This window comes from Orycteropus afer, unplaced genomic scaffold, assembly GCF_000298275.1.
Source record: "Orycteropus afer afer isolate SDZICR_OR568_19922 unplaced genomic scaffold, OryAfe1.0 scaffold00018, whole genome shotgun sequence".
Taxonomy (NCBI): Eukaryota; Metazoa; Chordata; class Mammalia; order Tubulidentata; family Orycteropodidae; genus Orycteropus; species Orycteropus afer.
This window is the reverse complement of record NW_006921605.1, coordinates 18,604,195-18,622,387: the sequence shown is the minus strand read 5'-3', so window position 1 is coordinate 18,622,387 and position 18,193 is coordinate 18,604,195. Positions and strand designations below refer to the sequence as shown.

Here is an 18,193-nt window from a genome sequence, read left to right as displayed (position 1 = left end):
TAGCCCCCATAGTCTACACATCTCACAGAACAATTATTTCAAAACAAATACCCCTTTCTTGGCAAATTCTAATTATTTTCCCTGTGCCTTGTTCACGAGCCTCAAGGTGTAAACGGCTCACTTGGAAACGGCTGCCACCATGAGGAAGCTCGCACTCCCACCGCGGTGAGACTTTTTCTGCCGTCTTCCATAAGCTGTTCCTGCCCACCTGCCTCACTCCTCTTTTCACCTGTGTAGTAAATTCTCCTTCTCAACGTCCTTTTAAAACCACATGTCCAAAGGATATTGATGATGGCTGCACAATCTGATTAATGTAATTATTGTGTCACTAAACTGCACTTGTAAAACACCTTAAATCGGCAAATGTGTTATGTATTTATCTTAACAACAATGACAAAATTGTGATTAAAGAATAAAAAACCCATGTGTCACAAAATAAGCATAAATCTTTATATCATAAGTTTATTGAAACTCTCTCTATATTCTAATCAGCTTTCTTCGCAATCAGCTTTCTTCGCTACCCACAAGAGTGTTGTGGTTGTTGTTATACGTCACCGAGTCATCTCCAACTCACAGCGACCCCTCCTTGGGTTTCCAAGGCGGTATCACTACAGAAGTAGATTGCCCAATCTTCTTTCTGAGGAGCAGCTGGTGGGTTTGAATCGCCAACCTTCTGGTTAGCAGTCAAGTGCCTTAGGCACTATGCCACCAGAGCTCCTACCCACAAGAGTAGGCACAAATATTGTGTCAGAAGCATGTTTTAAAAATCAAATCTGAGAACTATTCCTTTAGCACAGATGCTTACTCTCAAAATTTCGCCTCAGACTATATGGCTTCATTTTCAGACACTTACTGAGCCCTATTGGGAGTGCAAGGAACACACAAAGACGTAAAACACAAGGTCAAAGAATATGCAACCTAAATGTGGGGTCAAGTCAAGAAAGATGTGACTCTATCATGACAGGCAGCTCCTGGAGATAGGCCAGGGCAAGGGCCAGGGCAAGGGTCCGAGGGGCTGACATGCAGATCACTCCCTCCATCCTGGCAAGGCCTGAGGCCACCAGCGTGGGTCCCAAACCAAAGCCCACTGCTACTGAGCTGAATCTACTCACAGTAACCCTGCAGGACAGAGCTGAGCTGCCCCATGGGGTTTCCAAGGCTGTAAATTTTTACAGAAGCAGATTCCCTTATCTTTCTCCCACAGAGCGAGCGGCTGATGGATTCAAACAGCCAACCTTTAGATTAGCAGCCAAGCGTTTAACCACTGTACCACCAGGGCTCCATTAACATGAAATAAATGGTTGAAAATATCCCTAATTCCCTCCAAACACAAAGCCGTGGCATGAATCTACAGTGATGCAAACATCCTAGTGTTCACATATATGGTCAGTTCCTCTCTAGAATCAGTTAAGAGTTACCTTGGTGATCAACATAAGGCTTGAAGGCCTGAAGGATTTTTGGCACAGCTACCCCCATGTCAAGTTCCGTCAGAGTCAGCTCATTCATAAAGTAGGGGAGCTGGAGAAAAGAAGTAAACAGTGGATGAGTAAGTTAGAATTCAGCATTCTCTTGAGCAATGGGGGTCAGGGTCTGGGGGATACATCATTTATTTCACTGAAATATACTGAGTGCACACCACATAGTAGGCACTGTACTGAAGATAGCACCATGAACAAGCCAGGCAAGTTCCTTGCTCTCATGAGGTTTATACTGGAGAGGTAGAAACCGACACATCAGGAGACAAATAATCTAGTTTCAGAGTAACTAGGGCTACAAAGAAAATAAAACAGGTGACAAGACAGGGGAACCTGGGGTGTGGGTACAGGTGGCTATTTTGGCTAAGGAGGTCCAGGAAGTCTTCTCTGAGGAGTGGCTTTTGACCAGAGATATGACCATGGAAAAGGAGCAAGGCAGGCTGCATAGATGAATAATCCCAGGGTTGGCCAAAGTATGGGAAAACGAATCGCTCTTAAACCACTAGTGGAGAGTAAGTTGTAATTGTAATGTTTCCGGCGCGCAACTTACAATACGTATTAAAATCTTGCAAAAATCACATCCCTTTGACCTAAAGCTGGACACCTTCTGCTTACCCTCCTGGATCTGAGCCCCACCCTCCACCCTGAGAGGCTGGCCTATGTGAGCCACCCTGGCTTCTGATTGGGCATGGCCAATGGGATGCACCAATGGGCAGGGGAGGTGAGAGGCGTGTGGGTAAGAGTGTTGTAGGCGTTTGTCCCCTTCCTGAGTCCTTCTACTGAAGGCCACAGCCGTTGTCAGGCAGGTGGGCCTCCTCCACATAGCTACCTTTTCAGAGTTCCGGTAACTCCCTGCCTTTGACCCTTCAGGGAGAGGTAACAGTTCCCACTGCTGCTAACCTTCAGGTGCGGCTCCAGCCCTTGTGGTCTCTCTATATCCGCCCACAATTCTCTAAGTCTTCCCTTTATTAAACCCCGCCCCCCAGGTTACTCCATCTGTCTCCTAGCTGGGACCCTAACATAGACCCCCACATCTTTCAGTGGGGATTTAGTCTAAATAACGTAAGAGTACTGATGTCATGCTTAGAAATTCCTACTTCACCTCAAGATTACGGAATGAAGTCATCTATCGGATCTATAGATGTGCATGTATTTTTGTTTATTTAAATCTTTAATTCATTCAGAACTTTAGTGTAAGACGTAAAGTAGGGATTCAACTTTTTTTTTCCTCAAATGGCCAATCATCTGTCCCAAGCTGTTACCGAGTGACCAATCCTTTCCTTATGAATGCCATCAAGGGGAAGAGTCCCACCAGACTGGAGTCTGTATGGAGCACTCTTGTTTTCTGCCAGTATCAGACTGCTTTTATTACTGTAGTTTCATATTTTCTAATTTACTAAAGCCCTTTCCTTTGTTTCCCCTAAAATTTTCTCAGTTATTCTCACAAATATTTTTTTCCAATTAAACATTAGGATGATTTTGTAAAATTCAGAATGAAGAGCTTTATTTATAGTTTTTCAATTTTCAATTGTGACTTGGGTACAAATTTACAAAGCAGATTCATTTTACTCTCAACCGTCAATGCACATTTGGTTTCCCGGCCCTGATTACAATCCCAGCAACAAACAGCTCTCCTCCCCTTTCCTCCCCGTGACCGCCCCTGCCCAGTGCCCTTCTTATCCATGAATTCCTGGCTGTTCAGCTTTCCCTCTATGAGAATGCGTCCCTTCCAGACGACTCACGGTTGATTGATCTAATGGGTGCATCTCCCTGGGGTAAGTGGGTGTGTCTCCCTGGGGTAGGTAGCTGGGTCTCCCTGGGGTAGGTGGCTGCGTCTCCCTGGGTAGGTGTTCTGCTTGTAGGCCTTTCTACTGTTGGGCTGAGAGCCAATCCATAGAAGTGAGTCTAGTTCCAGGCCTGAAGGATAACCCAGGGCCATAGACTCGGGGGTTCCACCAGCCTTTAAGAGTTTTATTTTTAAAATTAAGTTATTGGCTGAATATTTCACATAAACTAAGGCAGCATTTAGCCAGGCATGGATTTAACACTTAAGCTGCTGGACTACTTCATCTTTCTCCCTACAAAGAAACTTAAAAAACTTCTGGATTCACTAGTCAGAGAATTTGGCCTCTGACTTCTTGTGCTGAGGAGGGGAGATATGGGCAGGATAAAGGTGGGTGAAGAGATTACTTTAAAGAAGGTATGATGTCTGTGATGGACAAAAGGTGCATGGAGGCAGGGTTCAAATGTGTTTTTCTTTTTTTAAATAAACATGTGTCAAATACTCTATTTAATCAATTAAAATGTTACAACTGATTCAAAAGAAAATTCCAAGAACTATACACAAATAAGGAATAAGGACCTCTGAAATGAATGACTAATAGAGGTAAAATATTGATCCACAAAACAATAATCAATTGCATTCCACTGGGCACAATTAATATGCATATCTATGGGTAAGAATTATCAAATTTGTATTTCTGAATCAGTGGTAGTCATATCCAGAAAACTTCTCCCAAAGAATCAATGTTAGAGACGGTGGTTGGCCAACCAATCAGCTTGCAAAATGTTCTTTGGCCAAAAACGTAACCAAAATTTTGTACCTGTGCTACAGTCCGTTATATCTGTTATGGTCATAACACCCAGTGTCTCAGGAGCACTCCGGGTTAGAGAATCTGAGGGCTGGCCAGGGAACGTCACCACGTCCAACAGTGTTGCTATGGGAACAGGAGCCCCACACCGAGCCACAGGAATGAATACAGAGATAGCAGGAACATAACTGTCCCCCCTCTTCCCCTGCCCAGCATCCCTTCCCCATCCTGCACACTGTAGTCTCTGCAAGGATAAAGGAAGGAGCTGAGGCAGGATCTAAGATAAGGAGGGGGGCTGAAAGAAACTGAGTAAGACAGAAGATGGTGGTGGTGGGGCCCTAATGACCACTATGCAGAATGGGGAGGGGAGAGTGGCTGGGCCTGGTTTCCTAAGACTTCACCCATCTGTCCAACCCCAAGATTCGAGACCATCTCTAAACTCTACCTCCAACACACCCCTGTCTGGGTTCAAACTCTTGGTACCAGACTCTAGAGCAATCTCCTTGCTGCCCAGCAGGGGCAAGCATGGAAAGTCACTTCTCTTCTTGTTCTTCTCAACCACAAACACCTTTCCTCCTCCCCAGAGGGCACCTTAGGGAGACGGGAACCCAGTGGTACATTCTATATCCTCCTGAGTAAATCCAACCGGGGTTAGAGGGTCAGGGGTATGGGCCATTCTCAGGACAGTGGGTGACAAGTGAGAGCTGCCTGTGGTAAGAGCAGCATCTGCTGATGTAGACATAAGAGGCCCATAACTGCTCAGAGCCCCGAGGAGGCGTTCTGGCAGCTGGCTGAGGCCAAGGGTGCATTTGCTGTTGGGCAGAAATTCAGCTTGTTTTAAACCCGTCACTGGGCATCAGATAACACAGATGGCTGCTTTTTCACAACATGAGTCTTTATCACGGGCGCAGGGACAATCTGGACTGCAGGGCGAGGCAGGCAAAGAGCTCTTCCAGGGAAACCGGGGGGGGGGTGGATCTCCGACAGGGCACAGCTCAGCTCCTCGGGCCCCATGCGGGCTGCTTACCAAACCCACTAGGTCCATCAGTGCAACGGTTTACACCGGGGCCGCGACGACGGACTCAAGCACAGCAACGGTTCTGAGGCCGGCACAGGGCGGGGCAGCGTCTTGCTCTGCTGTACACAGCGTCACTGTGAGTTGAAACCGACTCAACGGCACCTAATAACACTAGGTTTAAGGTATGGCTTCTCCCAGGAGCTCCTGGATATTTGGTCATGGTGAGCGCTCCTGGGGCAGGGGCAGGGGCAGGGGCAGGGGCAGAACCTGAGGAGTGACATTTTGCTGCCTTTCTCTTCAGTCTACTGCTTCCTAGGGCAGCAGTTCAGGTCGGGGGTGGAGGGTGTGGAAATGCACTGAGGCTGACAACGGAGGGACACAGCCCCCACCGCTGAACTGCTGATGCTACGGGATCGTTTCCCCATTCGAACCTTTCAGGACTTCTGACCTCAAAAAACCAACGGAAGCTTAGGTTTCTGAACTGCAAAAGCCCCCATCAACAGCAAAGGGAGAAAATGAACATAAACACCTTCCCTGAACTTCTGGAATGAGGAAGAGCACCGTTCTCCACTAAGGGGGCTGAGACCCACAGACTTCCAGCTCCAGAGAAGAGTGAAATACCTCCTGTTCCAGTTCATTCTGGTGTACAACAGGAGGGTGGTGTCCTGTCTGGACTTCAAGCACACCCTGCTTTCCAGGGACCTCACAGCCCTCCCATTCACAGAGAAAGCCCACCACAGTATCTTGAAGAAGAGTAGTGGCAGCACTGCACGTTTGTCTTGACCCAGGAACTCCATGCTGTCATCGTTTTCCCAAAGGAAGCAGTAGTTTAGTGAGCTCTAGGGCGGGTGCGGAACTCTCATCTACCAAGAAAAAGGGTCGCGGCTGCCTCCCCTCTACAGAACCAGCCAGCAGGAACAGGCTCAACCCTCAAGCCCAGAAGGCAGTGCCTCCTCTTCAGGGTCTGGCAAGGGAACAGCACTGGCTTGAAGCTGGCAGCCTGGGCTGAGTAGAGCATGACTAAGCAGAAAAAGCTCTGCTTAGTCATCCAAAGGGATGACAGAAACGGAAGTGAAACTCCTCCATGTCTACATACTTCTCCTAATAGAATTTTACCTCACAGCTCAGTTTCCTAACCTGGAGTCCTTGAACTTCTAAAACTGCGGACAAAATGTACTATCTCTGTGCACTCTTCCGGGGAAAGGTTCCATAGGCTTCTGCTTCTCAAGGGTATCTATGACCAGAAAGATTCAGCTACTGACTGTTCAGGCCCTCACTGAAGACTGGGGACCAAAGTCACTCACTATTCCTTGGCTGGGTCTTCATTGGATCAAAAACTTACTTCTACATAAGCTCGGTAAGGTCTCTTGGTTGGCAAATGAGTCATTTAATGACAGTTAAGAGAAATACTTATCATGCAGTTTAAACTCACTTCCAAGTGAGCCTGGATCAGCATAGGACGGTTTCCTCAGCAAAGGGAGAGCCCAAAATAAAGCACCATCTGGCCAAAAGTAAAGGTCAAATGCAGACACATTTAGAGTATAATGCTGACTTCCCCAGCTTGGGAGGGAGCATGACTTGGAGAGAGGTCTGAAATGGTCAGGAGTTCTCCTCAAAGCTGTATGGCAGAGACCACTGTGAGGGTGAGAGGGCTCCAGACATACAATTTCAGTTCGTTGCTGATTTAAAAATAATAGAATTATACAAGACATACCAGCCTCAGAAGCTCACATTTTCCCAAGCCAAATTCTGGATTACTACCTAGAGTAGATAACAGTGAGGGAAGCCTGATAAAAAAGTAAACAGAAATGTCCCCCAAGTCCCCAGACGCATCATCCTACCAAAAAGGCCACAGACCAGACATGATTTCTGACAGGAACTTAACACCCTCATATGTCATAGGTTTTACACCAAGTTATTCCTCACTTAGGAAATAATGACATGAAACTTCCAGAAACTAAGAGATGTGAAGAGCCCCAAACATCTTGTATAGGAAACAATACCTTTATTTTGCTGAGTTTCATTTGGATTTTCTTAGACACCAGATCAGACCAGTATTTCTCTCCTAAGAAGTCCCAAAATATTCTTCCAAGCAAGGCGTTCACCCAGGCTCCATGTTCTTCCTCCTCAGAGGGTAGAGCCTCTGGCAACTGGCAAAAGAAAAGGGCCCAAATTAGTCAGAAAGCAACTAGAGAACAAGACAGGTGCTTGTTTTCATCAAGTCCCTGAAGGTGCCACCTTCCACTTCCACGGAGACGAGGAGACCACGTCAGCGGGACTCCTCCTGACTAAGAGCAAGTCCCACGTTATCTTGGGGAACAGAAAAAGGGAGAAACAAAAGCTGCCATCACAGCTAAACACCTCTTCTGAGCCTGGTCTTTTTCCAGTTTTCCTACGAACCACATAAATATTTCACACAGTTCCCTCAGCCAAAGCACCCTGGACCAAAAATCACCTTGGTATCACCGTTCTGAATCAATGACATATCTGCTCAACTGTCCACTTATCTCTTTTCCAGCAAAGGCTCCCTGGGCGTGTAACTGTGTCCTCACTGAGGCAGAGCCCAGTCTCCCAGGACTCTGACGTTCAGCTCAAGCCTTGGGAGGCCAAGATTCTTGAGGCGGTGGCACGAGGTGGGGGGGGGGGGCTCTCAAAATACCGTGCCTGCGTCCCACTCCCACGGGGCCTCAGGATGTTGAGAAGCTCCTCAATGATGCAGGAGGTTGAGGACCCAGCCCTGGATAAGAGAGTTGCAAACTCCCACAGTGGTCCTCCCCAGTTTCAGCCCAGTGAGGTACCCTGGCCCTCATCTGAGGTACCCTGACCCTCATCTGCATTTGGTATTTCCATCGGAAACATCTGCCACGGCCAACATGAGAGTAGGAGAAGAGCAAGCCCGGACTGTCTCCATTTTCAAGGCTAATTGTTAGACTGGATCCTGCCTGGAGAGGGTCAGGGACGGGGAAGAAGGGAGAAGCAGCAGCAAGAGGGCGCGGTGAGGCTTATGTGGCGGGTGCAGGCGACGCACTGACAATCAGCACTCGGCACACGGTGCTTGTAGTTGTTGTTACTGTGCTGTTGTCCACGGCCATGTGGCAGCCCCTGAGAGACTCTCTCACGCTGCCTCGCTGGCTCCTCTCAACACCCCAGAAGACAGGCTCTTTACTGCCATTTTACGGATGAGCAGACAGACTCAGAAGCACTCAGGAACCTGCCTGAGGCCCCTCGTTCATGAGCACCGCCTGATGCCGAGCCTCACGGTCCCTGCTTTTCTCCTGTTCTATAACTGGCCCCCGGTGTGACAGACATTTCTCCATCCTGAGGTCTTTAATCAGACTCTAGCTTTACAGGAAAAACAGTCATAGGAACCAAAGACTAAAAGAACTAGAAGCGGCAATCTGTGCACCCTTTCCCCTCTGAGGTTTGTACAAACGCATCCATCTTGCTCTTGCGAGCCAGCTGCAGCCATGAGGCACGCATGTCATGGCCACACCCCAGACACTCTCGTCATCGTCATCTCCATGTTCCTTAGGGCATCCACGTCAGTGCTATCTGTTCCGGGGAGCTATGACTGGGCTCATGTCACAGGTGCTGGGTGCACAGGCCAGGCACGGTACACAGGTCACCTGGTGCTCATGGATTCACCACTTCCAGGCCTCAGTTCCTGTGAGTACCCTGAAGGTCTATGGCACGTATGAAACGTGAATTTCCGGAAGCCCAGAGTTCCGAGGTTCTGACCCAGGGAAGCCCGTCACTGAGCTCACACGCGAGCCTAGTGGACTGCTCGGCACCCACCTGTCCACTGGTCCTGTCAGGACTGGGGCTGTCGCTCTCTGGGAGTCTGAGGGTTCACTTACGTGTTTTCAATCACATGTTACTGCATCTAAGAGGAGATGCTTTATGTGCCAGGGGTCCTTCAGATGGGGTATTCTGAGAGGTTTCCATTATGAATATTGGCAAGTCTTGTTAAAAGCACCACTGTGCTTTAAAAAATACATGGCTCCATTTCAGAACACAAGTGCACCTCATTCTTTTTAATGGCTCTACAGTGCTCTGTCTGTGCTTTTCCGGTGCTGCAATGTCTTTAGATATTTACTAGATCCTGGCGGAAGCGCAGAGTCAGGCCACTCACTGTACATGTTTCGTATCACTCCTTCCTCTGCCTGCACATCTCCACCCCATCCCAGGGGCACATGGTCCAGCTACACTGAGGTTACTATCTTTTGCACAACAGATTATCTAAACAGACTTATCTAAGGACAGTTCTCCGACCATTCAGACAGGGCTAAGTTGCTGCCCCCGGGGCACCACTGGTCTGATTTAGATTTGTGGGCTACACAATAGGTTACCCCATCCCTTCTCAAGTGGGAGAGCCTCGCCTTTATTAACCTTTCTTTACAACCCCAGTTAGTCACCTGAAACAGGCTTAGCACAAAACACCAAGAAACAAGGGCCATTTCACAATTTGTGTCTAAGGCAATCACATATGATATGGTCGACAAATTTCTGAAATAACTGACAAGCCGGTTGTTGTTGTTTTCTTTTTAGCAGTTCCTTTTTCTAAAGTAGGCTTTTCTCCCCAGACTCACTGGGAACAAAGAAAAATCCAAGAGCAGCATACACAGACACACATCAAAGATTTATGGACAAAATCTGGACTCGGGTGGCACACCACAACAATGCAAATAATAGGAACGCAGAGGATAAAATGCAGGCATCTCCTGATACTGCCCTTGGCTACAGGAAGAAATGTGAGAACATTCATTTCACCATTGCTACTACAGACCAGCCCTCATTTTTGTTATAAATGTGCCCTGCTGGGAAGGTCTGGCCACACAAGGTCTGATGTGAGTTTCGAAAAGGGCTGCTTGGTCCCACGGAGGGCACACTGGAAGACCCTTCCTCCATGCTTGTTTGTTTTCTGATTATAAAAAACAATATGCATTCCCTGTAGAAAACACCCACAACCTACTACAAGCCCAAACAAAACTGCATCTAACATGGTTTTGTATCTTTTCTATTTTTTACAGATATACTGAGATATAATCCACATACCATACAATTCACCCTTTTAAAGTGTACAATTTAATGATGTGATACAGGCATATCTCAGATATACAGTGGGCTCAGTTGCAGACCACCGCACTATAGTGAATGTCCCAATAAAGTGAGTCACATGTATTTTTTGGTTTCCCAGTACATATGAAAGTTATGTTTACACCATACTGTAGTCTGTTAAGTGGGTGACAGTATTATGAAAATGTCTGAAATACTGTGAGAATTACCAAAATGTGACAGAGACATGAAGTGAGCACATGCTGTTGGAATATGGCACCAACAGACTTGCTTGACGGAGGGTCACAAACCTTCAGTTTGTTAAAATCACAGTATCTGTGAAGTGGAATAAAGCGAAGCGCAATAAAATGAGGTATGCCTGTACATTCCTAGAGTTGTATAGCCATCATCATGATTTCAGAAAATGTTTATTACCCCCTAAAAGAAACCCTGTGCCCACTGGCAGTCACTCCCTATTTCTCCTTCCCAACTCCTACCTCATGCCCTTAGCCCTAGGCAACCAGTAATCTTCTTTCTATGTCTATGGATTTACCTACTCTGGACATCACATGTAAATGAGATAACACAATATATGGTCTTTTAATGTTTTCAGGTTCATCCATGTTGCAGCATGTATCAGTACTTCAATCTTTTTTATTGCCAAATAATACTGCATTGTAGGGAGAGGCTGTATTTTATTTTTCTATGCAATGAATGATCTCTGAACTTACATGGAGTAATTTCTACAATATACTGATGAGTGGGGGGGAAAAAAAAAAAGAAACATCCAATTCATAGTATACTACATTCTGAGTAACACAGAAGAGAAGTAAATACAGACGGGATAAACAAAAAACTAAAGAGATGTGATCCCTATAGGGGTGGGCAGAACATGACAGAGAGAGTGTCAAGGGGAATGACACTCTTCTGAGCATGCCTCTTTCCACAGTTCTGACTTTTGGAACCAGGTTAATACCTCCCATGTTCAAAAAGGAAAATAAAAGCAACAGGGATGGGGCAAAGAAAGGTCCTCGCTTACTCAAATCACAAAATTAATAAGAAACAATCATCTTCATAGTTTGAAGAAAGATCTCTTCTGACTTATAATGGAAGGAATAAAAGGAGTACAGGAATATGGTTGCATCTCTCACTTTCCAAACACGGTGCCTCAGGATCTGCATCCCATCTGCCTTTCCAGGAGTTTGCTCCTCCCTCAGAGAGCAGCGGGATCTATGCCCTCCTTGGCGTCTGGCGGGCTCCTGTGACTCCCTTACTAATAAAGCATGTCAGGGAAGGCCTCATGCAACTTCTGAGACTAGGCCTTAAAAACAACACAACTCCCACCTGGCTCTTTCTCCAGGGACACTTGCCCTTGGAACCTAAGCAAATGGAGACAAACTGTGGCCTGTCACCCTCAGCCCAGGTGAGCTCCCAGCCATCAACCAGCACCTACTTGCCAGCCAGTAAGTGTGCCACCTTGGAACCAGATCCTCAAGGCCCGTGTCCAGCCTCCCCAGATACTGCATAGAGCCTTTACTGCTAAGCCTTTTCCAAATTGTGAATTTGTGAACAGAACAGTGATTGCTATTGTTTTAAGCCATGACTTTTGGGATTGTATGTTACACAGCAATAGCTAACCAGAACAATACCTATTTTATTCAAGTCCATGTCAACCACTAGACTTCCCCGGGAGTCAGGACACGGCTCAGACAGGCTTCAGGCAGGCCAAGTGGACACGGGAGACCAGCACTAAAGCGTGTTCACGTTCTTCAAAGGCCCCTCTTTTGAGGGCAGTTATTTCCCTTCACACACAGTTCTGGTTCTAATTTCCTAGCCCGGGGCAGTTTAGAATCATTAACTAAACAAGGGCAGGGATGGGAAATGGGGACTCCAGAAAAAGTCAACTAGAAGGACACATACCAGTAGGCCCACTGGCCACAGAGAGCAAATACTGCAGAGCAAGCGCTCAGTTTGGGGCTGAAAGGTCTTCGGGCCTCCGTAGCCCTGCATTGCAATGGGACTGGATTTCCACTTACTGTGCTGACTCTTTAAATTATCAAGAAAAGATTTAATCATCCCTTCCTGCTCTGCGGGGCCAGGAAGCATAATGTGGTTTTAAAAGATTTTCATCAGACTTAACCACTTCGGTGGTTAAAGGGTAAGCGCCAAGTACTTGAAAAGTGTTCTGAACTACAGAACACCCCTCCTGGTGGAGGGGCTGGGGGCTGTGCCACAGGGCCTCCTAGGCCTTGTCGGGTTAACAGAGACCCAAGGAAGTTTACACGGGTTTACATGGTACAAGTTCATGTAACATACACTGAGCACGCAATGTTTTAAAAGAAGCTCTTTTAAAAAGAAAAATTCTACTTGATAATTTCTTATGCCAGGGCACAACTGTCCTCCTGATTTCCCTGAGTCTACCGAAGTCCAGACAGCTGATAGCCCAGGGAGAAGAGAAGGTACAGCTGGGGGAAGAGGGGAGGCCTGCAGCTGGTAAACAAGACAATTCTAAGACAGTTTTACACGCCCCTCACACCAGCCTACAGGGAGTTCTACTTGCCAGTAGTTGGTAACGTAGGTCAGAAGGTGAAGCAGTGGGTCAGAGGCCAGCCAAGGCACAGGGTCCTTTTTGGCCCTAATGTGAAAGGAAGTCAGTGGGTCATTCAGAGGCCTCTTCCACACTGAATTCACAGGATCACTGGTACAAACAAAACTAGCAACGGGCCCAATGGGGAAAGGCACCAAGTGCCTCCTGTTAGGAACAGAAAGGCAGTCACTGGAAGAGGTCACACACTTCAGTGACTGAACATGGAAAACAGGCTTCGTGTTCCATGGTGAGCAGCTGTGTCTTAGACCATCAGTTTGCAGTGGAGGCACGGAGCCCTTCGGGTGGAGCAAAGCTATGTAACGAATGATCCACCAGAGGGCCGTCCGGAAAGCCCGGGGCACTGAGTCTCAGACCAGGGTTTGCACGCTCTGCCACATAGCAGCTGTGTGTTAAGTTAGTTAACACCTCTAAGCCTCAGTTTCTCTGTCTATAAAATGGAGCAATACCATCTCATTTGTAGGACTGTTAAAAAGATTAGAGTTGAAACATTAAAGTGCCTAACAATCTGGCCCACTGCAGCTTTATTATTTATCTTCTCATAGATGACCTGGCACCAGTCTCGCGAGTTACACTTCGGAAATAACGATGTGGTAAGTCATGCACTGGACAGAGCTGAGGAGTTTGGGATTTGGGAATACAATGGCTATTGCGCAATTAGCTCTCCATTACCAATGACTCTATGAAACTTCCTCACTGACCCTAGTTGCTCAGGTCAAAAATCTAGGCCTCATCTCTGACTCCTCTCATTCTCTCACCCCCCACATCTAATCCTCAGCAAAGCCTGCTGGCTCCACCTTCCGCATGGCCACTCTGAACTACCTGTTGTTACCAGGGCAGGTGGCAACCTCAGCCCCATCCCTGACTGCCAGATTGCCTCCCATCCACTCTTTACTCCTACAACCAATGCTTCACGGAGAGCCGCTCATCTTTTTAAACTAAGCTCAACATCGCTCCCTGCTCTAACCCTCCCAGGACTCCCCATCACCCTGCCAACCCTCCAACCTCACTGTTTACCCCTTGCCTTTGCTCACACCGTCCAGCCACACTGGCCTCTTGGCTGTTCCTTGACTGCCCCAACTACTTTCCTGCTGTGTGGCCTTGCATGTGCTGGGCCCCATACCTGAAAAGCTCCCCACCACGTATCCCCATGAATCACCTTCCCCCCTCCAGTCTGCCTCAACCCGAAGGCCACCTCCTCAGTGAGGGCCCCCGACCACCCATCTGAAGCAGCAGTTCTTTCTACCCTCCCTCATGCGGTTTCATTTTAATTCGATCACCACTGGCTATCTGTTTCTTGCTGTCTCTTTCATTAAAGTACATGCTCTCTCAGGGAGGGGCCTTTTCTGTTCTGTTCATTACTGTGTCCCTGGTACCTAGAGCAGGGCCTGGCACAAAGCAGCTCTCAGAGCATATGCACAAAGAAGCAAGTTTGAACAGAAGACCAGGAGAGCCGCAGCCCAGGCAGCCAGCGTTACCTTTTTCCCGGCTGTGGGGCTGCTCTCAGCGCTCTGCACGGGGCTCCTCTGGGGGCTTCGGCTTTCTTGGGGGACACACCTGGCCATGTACACGCTGTAGTCCAGAAGCATCTTCTGCCGCACGCTGCCCGCTAACTCCTTCTGCTTCGGCTGGGACATGACTTCTTCCACGCTGCCTTTGCTGCTGCTGCGGCTGTGGGTCAGGTGCCCGGAGGGACTGTTGTGTCTGCTGTGTGTGGGCAAAACCCCTGGAGCAAAATGATTGGCACACATGAAGAAAAGTCAGACGGAACTCAAAAGAACAAACGCCGCTGAGTTAAATGAAAAGTAGCTAAAATGCTGTCTTATGCCTTTCTAAAGATACTTATAAGGTTGCTTCCCACCCTGTAAAATACCTTTGCTCTAATGATAGATAATTTTTAGCAAATTCTTCTTCATCTCAAAGACAACACAGAGTAATGGGAACAATGAAATATAGTCAGAAGGTCCCTTCTTTTTTCCTAGTGATCTTTTAGGGTCAAATGTAAAAGCCACATACCCCAAGGAGAGCACCTGGGAGGTAGTTAAGGGCAAATGGAAAGTGGGCAGAGGCTGAAAACTGTTCATTCACAGCTCAGGGCATTTCCAAACACGCCATCTTTCATTCAACAAATTATTCATCAAGCACCCTCTCTGGACCAATTCTGTGCTAAAAAAGAACAAGGCATACTCCTTGCCCTTGAACTCAACACCTTGGCTGCTAAGTCACAATTTTCTGCAGGAAGTATCACTGTAGCACAGCTAAAGGACTTTCAGGCAGAAAGAAGGGGTCACCGACTGCCCAGAGAGCTGAGACAGACTTGCACAGGCCGTGGCCTCTGTACTGTATCTTGATGACTAGTTGGCATTTTCCTGGCTCAGGTGAGCAATCCAGGTAGAGGGAATAGCATACACAAAAAAGTAATGACAGGGCACAGTGTATATGAAGCACACTGAGAGATGCAGCAAAGAGTATAAGAGGCAGAGGGAAAGGAAGTGAGGCTGGAGAGACTGGCTGGGAACAGACTGCACAGTGCCTCTGAAGTCCTACACTGGGCTTCACATTTCAGCCCACAGTGCTGGAGGGTTTGAAGCATGGGAAATGCCTGATGTCGATCCATTTTCTTAGGCTTACTCTGAGATCAAGGTGAAGGACAGAGTAGCTCAAAACCAAATTGAATCATTTGGTTTTTGAGGCTCCAGCCATATGATCAGTTAACTCCCCATGGCCTGACAAGGGGCCACACAAGACACTTCTTCATTTAGGTTTTAGCTAATGCCCAGCATTTGATTGAACAGTTGAGGTTTTATACTGCATAACTATAGAAATAAATTTTTTATAATCCTTTGTTATCCCCATATCATTTTAATACAGCATTATTCTAAAATGTTGATGTAAAAGCTATACTGAAAACATTTCAAGATAAAGATAGATGAAAACTAAATGGAATGTGGTATCCTGGATTTGGATCCTGGAGCAGAAAAAAGGCATTAGTAGAAAAGCTACTGAAATCCAAATAAAGTCTAGAGCTAAGTTAATAATTTACAAAAAAGATGAACAGGGCTTTGAGGCTCCACCTGTATGACCTGTAACTCCCCATGGCCTCACAAAGGGCCATGCAAGGTGTTTCTTTAGTTTCAGCTAGATAACGTCCAACATTTGAATATCTGAGGTTCTACACAGCATAACTCTCCCTCACTACCCGGCAAACGGAGTGGCAGGAGTCAGGGATGAGGGGAACCCTTCAGTGCACTCGCTTGGACCAACACTTCAAATCAAGTCAACCAGCTCACAAGTGAGTCGAGAGGTCCCTCTTCTCCCCACTGATTTGCTGTTGCTGTGTGCCACCAAATCGATTCTGACTCACAGCAACCTTGTAGGACAGAGAAGAACAGCTCCACGGGTTTCCAAGGCTTTAGTGTAACAAGAGCAGATCGTGGGGCTTTTCTCACTTGGAGCCACAGGTGGGAGAGCAGCCAAGCACTTAATCATTACGCCACCGGGACCCCTTCTCTCAACGGATAAAGAGGAGAAAGGAAGCCCTGCTCTAAGGCTTGGCTTGGTGGAATGGCCTCTTCTTTGTCCTTGTGTCACATGTCCCTGGAGTGGGCAAGCACAGGAGCAGCTGCTGCTCTGTGGGCTTGTGGGCAGCGGCCCCTGGTGACATCATGAATCTTCCCGTGCTGAGATCACACGGGAATTCCACCAAGCAGCCCCAGGGGTCCTCGCTCTCCAGACCCTTCTCCACAGCTATGAAAGGACCTGCAGCACGGGCGTCACCTGACCCAGACGCAGAGTCACAGCCCACACCAGGTCCCTGAACCAGAGCCTGCATTTTAACAAGACCGCCTCATACTCCAGGTTGGGCAGCAGAATCTGGTCGCCAGAGAAATCTAGGGTTTGAGTGAGGACGGGGCCAGGTCGTCGAGAGGACATCTATCTTCTTAGACTTCAGACAGGATGTTCTTGGTCCTGGAGAATCTGCACTAGTCCCACCGTCACAGCTGACTACAAACCACTCGTGCTCAGTCACTGGCTCAGAGATGGTTCTGAAGGACAGCAGAGTCCTCACCAAATTATCTTTGCTACCAGCTCAATAACTCTTTTGTGGGATTAAACATACCATTAATATCTCAATACACGGCCTTTAAAGGCAGCCCAGAATAATATGCATAGAAAGACACGAATGGTGTGATAGCACAGCCTTGTTCAAGTCTAGTCCAAGTAAGTGCACTGAAGCTTTTCTCACATCTCTGACACTGTGCTAGTTAAGGCTGTTGTCAACTTCGCTGGGCCTGGCTGAGTGGCTGGGCAGCTGGAGATAGTTATTCCCCATGAGGAGACTGGCAGTCAGCTCCATGGTGGGGTCAATGGGAGCAGCTGAGCAGCTGCTGTGGGTATGTGGGCTGCTTCCTGTATACAAGAAACCTGAATGGTCTCTAGCTTATGGCACACTTGAACCCTGCATGTAGCCGTGTCATTGTTCAGCATCCTGCCATGCTCTGCCGACCTTGGGACTTTCAATGGACTTGAAATAATGGCCTGCCGTGTGGTTTGGTAACATCAGGACTATGCCTTTTTACTTGTCAACCTTGGGCTTGCCACTCTTGGGCTTGTAACCAGAACAGTTAACATTGGGACTGTGTGCCTTTGTACTTGTTGACCTTGGGTTTGTCAGCCTCAGCAGCCAGCAGCTGTCTGAGTAAAGAAAAGCCTCCAGTTTCAGTGGGCCGGGAGCAGGAGGCAGAGCTGAAGCCCAAGGTTGAGGCGTTTTCACCCAGCCTCTAGAGCCTGGCACTTTGAACTCAGACTGTATGCCTCCAAACTGTAAGAAAATGAACTCCTTTTTGTTAAGCCATCCCATTTGTGGTAAATTCCTGTCAGAGCAGCACTAGGTAAGCAGAACAGACTCCTACCATTCACTTTGCTGGGTAGTAAGTCAAAGCCCTGGAAGAAGTGCAGCCGGAATGCTCCTTGGAAGCGAGAATGGCCAGACTTTGTCTCAGCTACTTTGGTCACGTTATAAGAAGTGACCATTCCCTGGAGAAGGATAACATGCTTGGTAAAGTGGAGGGTCAACGAAAAAGGGGAAGGCCCTCAACAAGATGGACTGACACAATGGCTACAATGATGGGCTCAGGTGTAGCAAGGATCATGGAGTTGGCACAGGACCGGGCAGTGTTTTGTTCTGCTGTACACAGGGTCGCTATGAGTCAGAGATGTCTCGATGGCACCTAACAAGAAGTCAAAGTCTGAAACCTTTGGCAGGATTTCTGAAAATACAAACGGACTTAAATAATCAAACCCTTTAGTGGAGTCCACAGCTAACGCACTGCTTGTGAGCTGCTCTCAGTGGCCCCTAAGCACCAAAGGCAGTGTTTCCTGGTGGTCCTATGTGTAACCCAGTTCTGGGCTTTGGTATCTAGCCTAGTGCCATCCAAAAGAAATAGGA

General features: G+C 47.6%; 1 protein-coding gene across 1 annotated transcript in view; it reads right to left on the bottom strand.

Annotated features, from left to right (window-relative positions):
• The window catches only part of TEX2 (testis expressed 2), a 41,806-nt gene extending 25,573 nt beyond the window's left edge, over positions 1-16,233 (bottom strand). Inside the window, exons 1-4 of the mRNA XM_007959907.1 lie at positions 16,194-16,233; positions 14,223-14,470; positions 7,088-7,234; positions 1,419-1,518 (exon numbers count right to left, since the gene is read on the bottom strand). Of these exons, the coding sequence (XP_007958098.1) occupies positions 1,419-1,518; positions 7,088-7,234; positions 14,223-14,470; positions 16,194-16,233 (535 nt within the window). The remainder of the gene's footprint in view (positions 1-1,418; positions 1,519-7,087; positions 7,235-14,222; positions 14,471-16,193) is intronic.
• Between the last annotated feature and the right edge of the window lie 1,960 nt (positions 16,234-18,193).